The sequence below is a fragment of the Jaculus jaculus genome, chromosome 1 (assembly GCF_020740685.1).
Source record: "Jaculus jaculus isolate mJacJac1 chromosome 1, mJacJac1.mat.Y.cur, whole genome shotgun sequence".
In the NCBI taxonomy this organism is placed as follows: Eukaryota; Metazoa; Chordata; class Mammalia; order Rodentia; family Dipodidae; genus Jaculus; species Jaculus jaculus.
The window spans coordinates 95797751-95813520 of NC_059102.1; the positions used below are offsets into that span (position 1 = coordinate 95797751).

General features: G+C 38.6%; 1 protein-coding gene across 3 annotated transcripts in view; it reads left to right on the forward strand.

The window, feature by feature from the left end:
* Ift74 (intraflagellar transport 74) overlaps positions 1–15770 on the forward strand; it is a 118822-nt gene that overhangs the window by 14882 nt on the left and 88170 nt on the right. For all 3 annotated transcript variants that reach the window (XM_045131578.1, XM_045131584.1, XM_045131590.1), the window contains exons 4-8: positions 3378–3426; positions 6567–6665; positions 6847–6907; positions 13232–13291; positions 14917–14978. In XM_045131578.1, the coding sequence (XP_044987513.1) occupies positions 3378–3426; positions 6567–6665; positions 6847–6907; positions 13232–13291; positions 14917–14978 (331 nt within the window). The remainder of the gene's footprint in view (positions 1–3377; positions 3427–6566; positions 6666–6846; positions 6908–13231; positions 13292–14916; positions 14979–15770) is intronic.

Consider the following 15770-nt stretch of genomic DNA (forward strand, 5'->3'; position numbering starts at 1 on the left):
ATATGCCACCTTGTGCATCTGGTTTATTTGGGACCTGGAGAATTGAATCCGGGTCTTCAGGCTTCACAGGCAAGGCCCTTAACAGCTAAACTATATCTCCAGCCCTTTAATATTTTTTTGTTTGTTTGTTTTTCAAGGTAGGGTCTTACTGTAGCTCAGGCTGACCTGGAATTCACTGTGTAATCTCAGGGTGGCCTCGAACTCATAGCGATCCTCCTACCTCTGCCTCCTAAGTGCTGGGATTAAAGGTGTATGCCACCATGCCCAGCTAAATTTCTTTTAAAATTTATTTTTATTTGAGGCTCAGAAAGGGAGGGAGGGAGGGAGGGAAGGAGAGAGGGAGAGAAAGAGAGAGAAAAGGTACTTTTGTCTTTTTTGTTTTTCAAGGTAGGGTCTCACTCTGGTCCAGGCTGAACTGGAATTAACTGTGTAGTCTCAGGGTGGCCTCAAACTAAGGCATTCCTCTGCCTCCTGAGTGTTGGGATTAAAGGTGTGCACTGCCAGTCCCGGCAAGAATGGGTACTTTTTTAAAACAGTTTTTTTCTATTTTTCTTTTAATTTGTTTATTTTTGTTAACAACTTCCATGATTACAAACAATATCCCATGGTAATACCTTCCCTCCCCCCACTTTCCCCTTTGAAACTCCATTCTCCATCCATATCCCATCCTCCTCTCAGTCTCTCTTTTATTTTGATGTCATCATCTTTTCCTCCTATTATGATGGTCTTGTGTAGGTAGTGTTTGGCACTTTGAGGTCATGGACAAGATATTCAGGCCATTTTTTGTCTGGAGGATCACATTGAAAGGAGTCCTACCCTCCCTTTGGCTCTGACATTCTTTCCGCTGCCTGTTCCACAAGGGACTCTGAGCCTTGGAAGGTGTGATAGAGATATTGCAGTGCTGAGCACTCCTGTCACTTCTGAGCACCATGGTGCCTTCTGAGTTAGCCCAAGGTCACTGTCATCTGAACAGAGAAGGCTCTCTAACTAAAAGTGAAAGTAGCATTAATATATAGGTGTGAACATTAAGAGAAGTGCTTACTGGGCATTTTGATGAACATAGTGTATACATTTAGCCATGAAGCAGCAGACGTTACACCCCTAGGGCTCATGACTACCCGTTTTAGGTTTTCAGTATCAGGGATGTATTCCATTCCAGGGAGAGGGCCTCCACTGCAAAGAATGGGTACTTTTAATAATATAGTATGTAATGCCTTTCAGGAGACTTAAATTTTCTTATAATACCATTTAACTCACTAGATAGTAAAAGTCCAACTTATTATTTAGAAATGATTGCTTAATAATTATTAACACTAAAAAATGAGTCAAAATTATATTACCATTTATCATTTTTAAAAAACACATTCACAGAAATTTGTACATGCTTAATATTATTTTTCTAAAAATGTTTCAAGCCTTGTGAATTACTGAGGTGCACCACTCTGTTGTAGTTTTTGTTCTCAACAGCTCTGATGTCTATTTTTTTTAAAAGATATATTTTTATTTATTTATTTATTTATTAGAGACAGAGAGAGGGAGAGAGAGAGGGAGTGAGAGTGGGTGTACCAGGGCCTCTAGCCACTGCAAACTCACTCCAGATGCATGTACCACCATGTGCATCTGGCTTATGTAGGACCTAGAGAATCGAACCTGGGTCCTTAGACTTTGCAGGCATACGCCTTAAATGCTAAGCCATCTCTCCAGCCCATGATGGCTATCTTAAGATAAGATGTTCCCACCTTTCAACATAGACCTCATAGGCAGTACTTCCTAGCTGCACATCTTATTCTTTGTAGGGCATGTTACCTTTGAAGTTGAAATATAACCTAGGATTACTGTCTGTTACCTTCTGGAATATAATAGTATTCTTTTTTAAAAAAAAAAAATTATTGGGCTGGAGAGGTGGCTTAGTGGTTAAGGCACTTGCCTGTGAAGCCTAAGGATCCATGTTTGACTCCCCAGATCCCAGGTAAACCAGATGCACAAGGTGAGATGTGCAAGGTCACACATGCACACAAGATGGTGCACATGTCTGGTGTTGGATTGCAGTAGTTGGAAGTCCTGGTGCTCCAGTTCTCTCTCTTTTGCTCTCTCATAAAAGATTTATTTATTTGGGAATGAGAGAGACAGACAGAGTCAGATAGAGTTAGTGAGCATGCCAGGGCCTCCTGCCATTGCAAACGAAATCTTGGTGCATGTGCCACTTTGTACATCTGGCTTTATGTGCCTACTGGGGTATTGAACCCAGATTGTCAAGCTTTGCAAGCAAGAGCCTTTAACTGCTAAGCCATCTCCCCATCCCATGTTTGCTTTATTTTTGCTTGTTATTTTTTTTCAAGGTAGGGTCTTACTCTAGCCTAGGCTGACCTGGAACTCATTCTGTAGCTGAGGTTGCTACCTTAGCCTCCTTGAGTGCTGGGATTAAAGATGTGTGTCACCAAGTCTTGCCCAGTGTTACGCTTTATGAAGTCTCTGAGACACACTTGGAAAATGATGGTCTTTAGCTCTTACCAAGGAGTGCACTCTTTAATAGAGCACCCAGTAGATATATATGGCTACTTAGGTTTCGATTAATTAAAATAAAAAAATTGTTTCCTTGGTGGCACTGTTTAGGTTTCAGTAAGTAGCCCCATATGTGTATTTATATATTTTGTAATTATTGCAAAACTTTTTTGGACTACTGTGTTCTACTGTCCCTTTAGAACCAGTTTCCATTGAGTCTGTCATATGGAGTCTACTGTCTTAACAGCCTTGTCTTAAGTTTATCTTTGTAGTCTTAATTTAGGTTTCTTTATTTATTTGAGGGGAGGATGGGCAGATAAGAGAATGGGTGAACCAGAGCTTCCTGCCACTGCAAATGAACTCCAGACTCATGTGCCACCTTGTGTATATGGCTTTACATGGGTATGTAGGTCCTGGGAAATTGAACCTGAGTCCTTAGGCTTCATAGGCAAACACCTTAACCGCTGAGCCTTCTGTCTAGCCCAATTTAGGTTTCTTTTATGTCATGATATAATAGTAGTTTCCTGAGCTGGTGAGATGACTCAGTGGTTAAGGCACTTGCCTTTGGAGCATAAGGACTTAAATTCAAATTCTCTGGTACCCATTTGGAGCCAGATACACAAAGTGGCCCATGCATCTGGAGCCTATTTGAAGTGGCTGGAGGGCCTGGTGTGCCCATTCTCTCTGTCTTTCTCCTTGCAAATAAGTATGTAAGTATTTAAAAATATAGTAGGTTCCTATTTCATTTTAGTTGTTCTTGATATATTGGGATATTCACGAGAACTTTGAGAATTGTAGCATTGTTACCCTTTGGATTAGCTATTTTGGCACATTTTAAAACTGTCCATTAACTTTAAAAACTTTTTTTTTTTTAGGTCCCCAAAGACAAATTTTAGACAAATCTTACTATCTTGGACTTCTAAGGTATGTTAAATAGACATGTGTTTCGATATGTATCATGAAGTTTTAGCTGTGGTACTTATTGCAATAATTAGATATTATTTCATCCCTAAGAATTATATTCTAACATAATTTCTAGTTAGGCTGTACTGCAGAATGTATAATATATAACTAGGTTGACAATTTCAATTTCATATATTTGCATAAAAGTAAATTGCATATTTGAATTTTTTTGTTTACTCTTATTTATTTGAGAGCAACAGACAGAGAGAGAAACAGGCAGAGAGAAAGAGAGAATGGATGTACCAGGGCTTCTAGCTACTGCAAACGAACTCCAGATGCATGCGCTCCCCTATGAATCTGGCTAACGTGGGTCCTGGGGAATCGAGCCTTGAACCAGGGTCCTTAGGCTTCACAGGCAAGCGCTTAACCGCTTAGCCATCTCTCTAGCCCAAATTGCTTATTTGTTTCAGTCTGTTTTTACTGCTATAACAAAATATCTGAGACAGGTTAAGTTACAAATTTTAAAAATTATTTTTCGTAATTTTATTTTTACTTATTTGTATATGTGTGTGTGTTTATGTGTATTTTTTTAAAAATTTTTATTAACATTTTCCATGATTATAAAAAAAATCCCATGGTAATTCCCTCCCTCCTCACCCCCACACTTTCCCCTATGAAATTCCATTCTCCATCATATTACCTCCCCATTACAATCATTGTACTTACATATATACAATATCATCCTATTAAGTATCCTCCTCCCTTCCTTTCTCTTCCCTTTAAGTTCACCATTTTCATCTAATGATAAAAGAACCCTTGCTGGGCATGGTGGCACAAGCCTTTTATCCCAGCACTTGGGAGGCAGAGGTAGGAGGATCTCTGTGAGTTCAAGGCTACATAGTGAATTCCAGGTCATCCTGGACTAGAGTTAGACTCTACCTTGAAAAACAAACAAAAACAAACAAAAATCTCCAACTCCCCCCCAAAAGTACCCCTTTATGCTTTTTTCAGTGTTATTTTAAAATATATTATTCATATTGAAATATCACTGGTTATATTTAATATGAAATGAAAGAAGCAAATGCTTGTTCACAGTACCAAGTCAGTATGTCCCTAAGTGTGCAGCTCTGCGGGAAGTGCTTTTTAGTGTTTTCTACCTAACATTTTCTCTGTGCACATGTACTACTGTCCATTTTCCTATGTGATTTTTATTTGTGTGATACAGGGTCTCACTCTGTAGCCCATGCCATCCTAGACTTCGATATAAAACTTGGCTGGCTTCAAACTTGTGGCTGACGTCTATCTACCTCTGCCTCTTGAGTGCTGGGGTTACAGGCATGCATCATCATGCCCAACTCCTGTCTCCATTTTCCCCACTTAATTTTTCTCTTGGCTCATACTCTTTTTCTCTTGTTTATTTCGTTTAGTCTGTCTTCTCATTGTGCCTTAAAAGCCTTGTTTCGTTAGAACTTCTTTTTTAATTTATCATTTTTATTTATTTATTTGAGACAGAGGGAGAGAGAGGGAGTAAGAATGGGCATGCCAGGGCCTCCAGCTATTGCAAACGAACTCCAGATGCATGTGCTACCATGTGCATCTGGCTTAAATGGGACCTAGAGAATTGAACCTGGGTCCTTAGGCTTCCAAAGCATATGCCTTAACCACTAAGCCATCTCTGCAGCCCAGAACTTCATTCTTTTCAATTATGTGAATATTTTGATTGTCAGACTCCTGAGAGGCAACATTGGAAAAGGACGCTTTTCCCATCTCTTCTCAATGCTATGGTTCATATGTGCAGTTCAGGTCATCAGATACATGTAACATCTCTGGTACCAAGTCACTTTTTTATGTTTTTATTTTTTTTAGTTTTATTTTTTAGAGAGAGAGAGAGGGAGGGAGAGAAAGAAACAGGGAGAGGGAGAGAGAATGGGAACATCAGGGCCTCTAGTCACTGCAGATGAACTCTAGATGCATGTGCCACCATGTACATATGGCTTACATGGGTACTAGGGAATTGAATCTGGGTCCTTCAGCTTCACAGGTAAGCACCTTAACTGCTAAGCCATCTCTAGCCCCTAAGTCACTTTTAACTCAAAAGAAGAAAAATATCCTGTTCATTTCATTGGCTCTCTTCTCTAGGATTTGTGATTCAGCATTAAAAAATAGTTTTGGATTTGCTTATTAAACATTTTGTTGTATTTAAAAAAAATAGTTTTGGGCTGGGTGTGGTGGCACACGCCTTTAATCCTAGCACTTGGGAGGCAGAGGTAGGAGGTTCACTGTGAGTTCAAAGCCACCGAGACTACATAGTGAATTCTAGGTCAGCCAGAGCTGAAGTGAGACCCGACCTTGAAAAAAAAAAGAAAGAAAAATAGTTTTGGCTATTTGTATCTGTTTGGCTTAGAGCAGGTAACTAATGGTCATCCTCTTCCCAGCTCTGGGGATATTTGGCATTGTATACACACATTTCTGGTATCACAACTGGGATTAGAAAGTGCTATTTGTGTTCAGACCCTGGATGTTATTAAACATCCTACTGTGAACATAATAGCCCCCACTACAATTTATCAGTGCCAACCTAAAATGTCGGTAATGCCATGGTTAAGCTGTAGAAATAGGGGGCTGGGAAGATGGCTAAGTGCATAAAACACTTGCTGTGTAACTCTTGAGTAACTGAGTTCACATCCCCAGGCCCCATTTAAAAAGCTGGAAGTTGTAGAGAGGTTCTGTAAAACTTATGTAGAGCTTATGTTGAAGGTAGAGAGAATTTCATGAAAGCTCACAAATGGAGCAGTGAACCATAAGACTCAAAAGGGTGGGATATGAGGACTGAGTTGAATGTTCTTCTGTGACCTCCACAAACCCATACTCATACACATACAAAAACATAGGCTTCCTCGGGCCCAGGCTGACCTGGAATTCAATATACTGTAGCTACCTTCAAACTCATGGTGATCTTCCTAGCTCAGCCTCCCCAGTGCAAGGAGCCATTCTTTGCTCTTATCTTTCCTACAAATTAGAGAATCTATTTTCTCATTAGTTGACAAAATGAAATGAGGTAGTCATTATTTGTAGTCAGATGAACTACTGAAATATTTTTTTAAATTTTGTTTTTAGTCTTGAATTAGAAGTATCGCTAACTCTTCTTTCTTTTCAATTAGAAGTAAAATAAGTGAACTTACAACTGAAATTAATAAACTTCAGAAAGAAATAGAAATGTACAATCAAGAAAATTCAGTGTATTTGTCATATGAAAAGAGGTAAGCAATTCTTAATATGCAAAATCTTTATTATGAATTCATACCACGGGATATTAATTCAGTACTCATCTAATATTATAGACTCTGCATACTATGTTCATTGAGTTTGTGAACATCATCTAGAATGTTTGTAATGTTATCTTTTTATTTGTGTGCTTATAAATGTATCTTTTGCTTGCAGGGCAGAAACTTTAGCTCTAGAAATCAAAGAGCTTCAAGGACAACTAGCAGACTACAACATGGTATTTCTTCTTTTCAGAAAGAATTTCCTTTAATATTTTCATTGCTTTTTAGCATTCAGAAATGTTTTAAATACTAAATAGTATGTGAATATATGCTTATTATGAAAGATTGAAATCGTAAAAGGGATAGAGAATAAATTGTCCATTTCTTTTCTCTCTCATTTTACTCCCTGGCAGTAACTTAACTTAGCAGATTTATATGGTTTCTTTCAATATCTTTTTTTTTTTTTTTTTGGAAGTAGGGTCTCACTCTAGCCCAAGCTGACCTAGAATTTACTATGTACTCTCAGGGTGCCCTTGAGCTCATGGCAATCCTTCTACCTAAGTACTGAGATAAAAGGCATGTGTCACCACATCCAACAATACTTTTTTTTGAAAATACTTTTACTTACAAGGCATATATAAGCTTTTTCCCTTGTATATATTAAAATGACAATTTAAAAAATAGCTAAAACATTTTAAGTATGAGTAATTTTATTGCTTTAAAAATACAGTTTACATTGCCATGGAGTATTGCCTTGGAATTTAAAGAATTGATTTATTAGCACACAGATTACCTCCATCAGTATGTTTTCTTCTGTGTGTGCATTATGTGTATAAATATTGTTCCACCAAGGATGCTTTCCAGTATGAGCTTTAAGAAGACGGTCATCTCGGCAGTGTGGATAACTTCTTCCATCCTTGGAGTGAAGTTGCCTACATTAAATTGCCTACTGTCAGAATTTCCTTTCCTCTGACTGCTTATGTGCATTAAGCAGTAATGGTGTCTTGATTTAATGAAGATGACAACTCTTTTTTCTTTTTTTTTTTTTAAACGAGAGACAGAAAGGAGAAAGAGAAAGCATTTGCATGCCAGGGCCTCAGCCACTACATTTGAACTCCAGACACGCCACCTAGTGGGCATGTGAGACCTTGTGCTTGCCTCACCTTTGTGCATCTGGCTAACCCTGGGCTCTGGAGAGTAGAACATGGCTCCTTAGGCTTCACAGGCAAGCACTTTAACTGCTAAGCTATCCCTCAGCCCCCTCCCCCCATTTTAAAGGCAGTGTCTTAACTCTAGTCCAGGCTGACCTGGGAACTCACTGTAGTCCCAGGCTGGCCTTGAACTCACAATGATCCTCTGCCTTCTGAGTGCAGGGACTAAAGGTATGCACCATTGAGCTTGGCAGGTGGCAAACTTTTTTTTTTTTTTTTTTTGGTGTTTCAAGGTAGGGTCTCACTCTAGCCCAGGCTGACCTGGATTTCACTATGCAATCTCAGGCTGGTTTCAGACTCTCAGCAATCCTCCTACCTCTGTCTCCCAAATGCTGGGATTAAAGGTGTGCGCCACCACGCCCGGCTCAGGTGGCAAACTTGTCTCACTACTATTGATTAGGTAAACTAAGTTATACTAATTTGATGATGTTACTTTATACTTACTAAAATTTTGCTTACTATAGTATGTTGTAATTACAAAGTTTGTTGAACAATACATTTTGTGAGGCCTAGTGTTCAGTAGGATTTTCCTTAGTATACGTTGTTGTGTGTGAGAAAACTAGTTTTTGTTTTTGAGGAAAAGCATTTTTTATAAGATTTAAATAAAAATGTACTTTTCCTTATGTTGAGATGTTTTAGGTAAATAATATTAAACTATTAGTAACGTAAAACATGTTTTCTAGGATAATAGCAGATAAGGAAGTGCTTTATTGGGTACCTGACATAGTTACTATTGAAATATATATAAATATATTAGTCATACATAGATTGTAAAATATATTTATTGCATATATTAACTTGATATCACAGATACAAAATATGATAGTACATTTTATGTGTGGAGGCATGCTTGTGCTACAGCACACTTGGAGTGGGAAGTGGACAACCTTAGTGTGTTCTCACCTTTACTTTTTATTTTTCCAAGGTAAAGTCTCACTGTAGCTCAGGCTGACCTGGACTTCACTATGTAGTCTCAGGGTGGCCTCGAACTCATGGTGATCCTCCTACCTCTGCCTCCCAAGTGCTGGAATTAAAGGTGTGTGCCACCACACCTGGCTCTCACTTTTACTTTTTTTTAAGACAAAATATCTCTTGTTGTTTGCCATATAAACATGACACTAGCTGGTCCTAGAGCTTTGGGATTTTCCTGATTCTAGCTCCTAGTGCTGTAGATTATAGATACGTGAACTACTTGTGTTCAGCTTTACATGGATTCTGGGCCTCTAAACTTTGCCCATCAAGTTTGTGTAGCAAGCATAACCACTGAGCCATCTCCTAAGCTCTAGATAGTACATTTTAAATGTGAAATATATATTAAAAATATATGGGGGCTGGAGAGATGGCTTAGCCTTTAAGGCATTTGCCTGCAAAGCCAAAGGACCCAGGTTCAACTCTCCTGGACTCATGTAAGCTAGATGCACAAGGGGGCACATGCGTCTGGAGTTTATTTGCAGTGGCTGGAGGCCCTGAATGCCCATTTTCTATCTGCCTCCTTCTCTCTCCTTCTCTCTCAAGTAAATAAATAAAAATAAAAATATTTTTAAAGATATATAAACATTAATAAAGCTTAATATTTTAGAATCAATTACATCTAAATAGTTTTTTTTAGAGCATGTGTGTGCACATGAGAGACGGGGGGTGGGGGGGAATTGGCATGCCAGGGCCTCAGCAATTGTAATTGAACTCTTAATGCTTACGCCACCTGGTGGGCATGTGCAACGTTGCACTTGCCTCACCTTTGTGTTTCTGTCTTAGGAGGGATCTGGAGAGTCAAACATGGGTCCTTAGACTTCGCAGGCAAGTGCCTTAAGTGCTAAGTCATCTCTCCAGTCCTTAAATAGTTAATAAATTTTTTTTTTTTTTTTAACAAAAAAAGCCGGGTGTGGTGGTGCATGCTTTTAATCCCGTCACTTGGGAGGCAGAGGTAGGATCACAATGAGTTTGAGGCAATCTTGAGACTACATAGTGAATGCCATGTCATCCTGGGCTAGAATGAGACCTTACCTCGATAACCCCACCCCCCACAAAATATCTATATACATAAAACATTATTTATGAGAGAGAGGGTGGGGGAGAGGGAGGGAGAAAACAAGAAAGAGGCAAATAGGAATTGTGAAGGAAATTCAGACACATGTGCCACCTTGTGTATCTGGCTTATGTAATCGAACCTGGGTCCTTAGGCTTCTCTGATAAGCACCTTCTGGTAAGCACCTTTACCGCCAAGCCAACTCTCTAGCACCCCCAAATGTTTTTTTTTAATCCATTATAGTATTAGAGTTTTAATCCATCCTTCCTGCCTGCCCGCCTGCCCGCCTGCCCACAGAGAGAGGGAGAGAATTGGCATGCCAGAGCCTCAGCCACTGCAATTGAAAGCCAGATGCTTCCGACACCTAGTGGGCATGTGTGACCTTGTGCTTGCCTCACCTTTGTGTGTCTGATTTACTGGGATCTAGAGAGAGGTTGAACATTGGTCCTTAGGCTTCACAGGCAAGCGCCTTAACCGCTAAGCCATCTTTCCAGCCCTAATTTTTTTTAAATGTATTTTATTTATTTAAGAGAGAAAGAGGCAGAAAGAGAGAAAGAGAGACAGAGAGAGGGAGAGAATGGGCACGCAAGGGCCTCCATCCACTGCGAATGAACTCCAGATGCATGTGCCCCCTTGTGCATCTGGCTTACTTGAGTCCTGAAGAGTTGAACCAGGATCCTTTGACTTTGCAGGCAAACACCATAACTGTTAAGCCATTTCTCCAGCCTCTTATTTCTTTTGTTTAAATTTAATTAACTAATTAATTAATTTTTGTTTTTTTTTTTAAGGTAGGGTCTCACTCTAGCCCAGGCTGACCTGGAATTCACTATGTAGTCTCAGGGTGGCCTTGAAATCCTGGGATTAAAGGCATGTGCCACTGTACCTGGCTTTTAAATTTTTATTTATTTATTTATTATTACTATTTTTTCTTGTTTTTTTTTTAATTTAATTTTTATTAACATTTTCCATGATTATAAAAAAAAATCCCATGGTAATACCCTCCCCTCACTTTCCCCTTTGAAATTCCATTCTCCATCATATTACCTCCCCATCTCAATCATTGTACTTACATATATACAATACCAACCTATTAAGTACCCTCCTCCCTTCCTTTTTCTTTTTTCTTGTTTTGAGATAGGGTCTCACTCTAGCCCAGGCTGACCTGGAATTCACTATGTAGCCTCAGGGTGGCCTCAAACTCATGGCGATCCACCTACCTCTGCCTCCTGAGTGCTGGGATTAAAGGTGTGTGCCACCATGCTCAGCTTACATTTATTTTTTTTTATTTTTTTATTTTTTTTGTTTTTTTTTTTGAGGTAGGGTCTCACTCGGGTCCAGGCTGACCTGGAATTAACTCTGTAGTCTCAGGGTGGCCTTGAACTCACTGCGATCCTCCTACCTCTGCCTCCCGAGTGCTGGGATTAAAGGCGTGCGCCACCACGCCTGGCACATTTATTTTTTTATTTAGCTTCCATACTTAAAGTAAACCATGATAATTAATTACCTCCCCTCCCCCCTTTCCCTTTCACAAATCCACACTCCATCACAGCTCCTTCCTCTCTCCATTAGTGTCTCTTTTATTTTGATGTCATCTTTTCCTCTTTATTATTAGGGTCTTGTGAAGGTAGTGCTAGGCCCTGTGAGGTCATGTATATTGAGGCCAATTTCTGTCTGGATAATTGCATTGTAAGCAATCCTACCCTTCCTTTGGCTCTTACATTCTTTCCACCACCTCTTCCACAGTGGACCCTGAGCCTCGGAAGGTGTGATAGAAATGTTTTGGTGTTGAACATTCCTCCGTCCCTTCTTCTCAGCACTGTGGTGCCTTTTGGGTCATCCTAGTGGTCATAGCCATCTGAAAAGAGAAGCTTCTCTAACCAAAAGTGAGAGTAGCATTACTATGTTAAGTAAACAGGGCATTTGGTGGGCATAATGTAGGCATTTAGTTAGACATGAACAGGTGTTACACTCCTAAGACTCATGCCCTCTCCCACCATAGGCTTTGGATTAGGTTTTCAGTACCAAGCATGTATTCCCTCCTGTAGAGAAGGCCTCTATTCCAATTAGACAGCAGGTGGTTTCCCCCGTAACAGATATGCCGCTGTTGCATCCATTTGGTCATATAGCCTGGCTGGCCAAAGTTGAGGCTTGCAGTATCCACTATTTTATTACTGATGGCTTCTGTCTCCCATAGGGCTTTTTGTCAGCTGGTTTACAGGGAGGAGGTTTTCAACTCAGTCCCAGTTTGATTTCTTGGTTACCTTGCAGTCCAGGCATGTGGAGGTTTCATCAGTAGGGTATTACTATCTATATCTGGTGGGAAACCAAGGACCTTTACAATAGTCTGTAATATTTGGGGGACATCAGGGATCTTCCTGACTAACAACTCACTGGAAGGTATCCCATTCCTAGCACTGAAATTTTTCTAGTAACCGTCTATGTCTTATAGGCGTGCCATTATCCAAAAAAGTAGGTTATCATATGGCTTATTCACCATATCCTGAATTTTGATTAACTTTCCCCCACCCTTCTTTTACTCAATCTCTTTCCATGACCTCACTTAGGCCACTGCACCTCCAGTAAGCTATTCATCTACTTAAATATATATAATACCACCTCCTTAAGTCCTCCCCTCTCCACCCTCCCTTATAATCCCTTTCTAGCTTACTGGCCTCTGCTACCAATTTTTACTTCAACAGCTGAGCCATCTCTCAAACCCTTTGTTCTTCCAATTATCTTGGCCTCTTAGATACATTGTGGTTCTGCTACTTTCTAAATTTCCTTAAAATGTTAACAGTAATACATACTTCATGGAGTATTATGAAAACTAAGTGAAGGCTGGAGGTAGTTTAGCGGTTAAGGCACCTGCAAAGCCTAATGACCCAGGTACAGTTTCCCGGTACCCATGTAAAGCCAGATACACAAAGTGGTACATGCATGTAAAGTTTGTTTGCAGCAGCAAGAGGCTCTAGCATGTCAATTCTCTCTCTGTGTGTGTATCTCTCTTCCTTCTATCTCTTTCTGCTTGCAAATAAATAAATAAAAAATTAACAGAAAAAGAATACAACTAAGTGAGCTAATGTAGTCCCAGGCTCTTACACTGTAGGAGACAAGGTAGACACTGTACTCACTGTTGGTATTGCCTGGTTTATGAATCAGGCTGAGTCAAGTGTTGTTTGTGCTTTGCCATGCTGATTCCTAAATAATATTTATATTAAATCATTAATACTTGAATTACTAATTATTTATGAGAATGAATACATATATTATGATGTACATATAATATTAAGACTAACAGATGTTTGGTTTTGTTTTGCTTTTAGTTGGTAGACAAACTGAATACCAATACTGAGATGGAAGAAGTAATGAATGATTATAACATGGTAAGAAAAAGTATAAATATAAGCAGTAGCTGGCTATATCATATACTTAAAAATGAAACCTTTATAATGAAAAATAGTTTGATAGAACTTTATGATCTTAGAGATGGATATTAACTCTGATTTTATTATTAATGATTTTATTATTATTTTATTTTTGAGAGGCAGAGAGAGGCAAAGGGGGGGGGGAGGCACGCACTTCAGGGCCTTTCACCCACTGTGAACGAATCCAGATGTGTGTGTTCCCTTGTGGGCTTGGTGGTATTGCATGTTCGCATCACTGTGTGTCTGGCTATGTGAGACCTGGAGCGTTGGATGTGCATTCTTAGGCTTTGCAGTCAAGCACCTTAATTGCTAAGCCATCACTCCAGCTCTAACTGATTTTTAAATACACTGGTATATTTAAACTCCCTTAGTTGTTCTCTTAAGTTTCTTCCCATTGATCTTCAAGTAAATGATTTGATGTCTATTCCTAAGGCTCTGTTTGAACTGGTCTTGCACTCAGGAAAAACCACATGCATTTGCTTAGATACATGTTAGTTAGCAATGTTTCCACTTTATTTTTGCACAAATGGAGCTTACTATTTAGTGGTGCTAACCTGTATCCTTTCAGAGTTTCATAACAAAGAGAAAAATGAATAGATAAAATACTACCACACATAATATGAACTTGATTGGTAAGTGAAATTTGTGTTCAGCATCTATGTTATTACTAGCACATGCCATTGTACACATTTGGGTGAAAACTTATAATTCATAACTATATAGCTTATAGTTTATTTACCCGATCAAAGATGATTCTGCAAAAATATGGGCTATATTGAATGACTTCTAAATTTCAGATTTCTGAAAGTGCAATAGCTTGCTAAATTGTTCTTAGTTTGACAGTGTAAGCACTGTATTTTAATGTTAGAAATTTAAAACAAAAACAAAAACCAGTTTTTTTAGGTGTTTTGTCAATGTTTGGAATAGTTAACAAATTCTAGGCTAGAAACAGGTAGGAGTCAACTAGGAATACTTAGGTGCTAGAGTGATTTAAGAACAAAACTGTGGATTCTAAATTCAGCATATTATTAACCAAATATTTATTGACTATTCAATACATTGTTGAAATACTGTGTACATAAATTTACATTGGATTACTGGACAGATCATTAAAAAACAATAAACATGGGCTGGAGAGATGGCTTAGACTTTAAGGTGCTTGCCTGTGAAGACTTAGGGATGCAGGTTCGATTCCCCAGTACTCATGTAAGCCAGATGTCCATGGCGGTTTATGTGTCTGGAGTTTGTTTGCAGTGGCTAGAGGCCCTGGCATGCCCATTCTGTCTCTTGTCTGCCTTTCTGTCTCTTCTTCTCCAAATAAATAAAATATTAAAACAAACAAACAAACAAACAAAAATTTTTGTTGTGAACTTAGGATGCTTATTTAAAAGACTATATTTATTTTATTTGATGGTGTTTGTTAGTTAGATGAAGCAGTCATTGTTTATTTTCTTAATTTTGCACATGACATGGTTATAATAATCTTATTTTTAGCTCATAACCAGAATAACCTTTGTGAATAATTTGGTTTGATGGTTACTTTTTTTTTTAATCACTAACCTTTATGCTAATTGTTTATTTAGCTTAAAGCTCAAAATGATCGAGAAACACAAAGTATGGATGTCATATTTACTGAAAGACAAGCGTAAGTTCACCCCTTAAAAATCAAAGTTTCATAATTTTCAGCTGTTCATCTGTTAATTTTTATTTTGGGGGGGAAGTAGCATCTTGCTGTAGCCCAGGCTGACCTGAAATTTGCTGTGTAATCTCAGGGTGACCTTGACCTCATGGTGATCCTCCTACCTGTGCCTCCTAAGTGCTGGAATTAACAGCATGTGCCACCATGCCCAGCTTCCTATTGATTTTTAAATATATATATTTTATTATTTATTTGTTTTTTGTTGAGACAAGGTCTTGCACTGAAGCTTAGGTTGGCCTCCAAAGTGCTGGGATTATAGGTATGAGACATGACTTGACTTTCTGTTTACTTGAATTTTAAGTATTTAAAAATTTAAAAATCTTTGTATTTATTTGCAAGCCAAAGAAAAGAGAGAGCACAAGCATGGGCACACCAGGTCCTTTTGTCACTGCAAATGGGCTCCAGATACATGCATCACGTTTTGTGTATCTGGCATTATATACTTCATATGAGTACTGGGTCATTGAACCGTGAGCCAGCAGACTTTGCAAGAAAGTGCCTTTAACTACTTAGCCATCTCCTCAGCTTCCTGTTTACTTTTGAATTAATTAAAAAAAATATATGTACACATATATTTACAGTAGGAAATTTATTATATGTGTTTATTTCATTTTTGTATGAAATTTATCTGCCATCTAATATATGTTACCATAATTTACCCCAAGTGTATAAATGTTATGTAAATTAATAACTGCATAAACTATATAAGTAAAATTTCTGCTTCTAGTAATTTCAAAT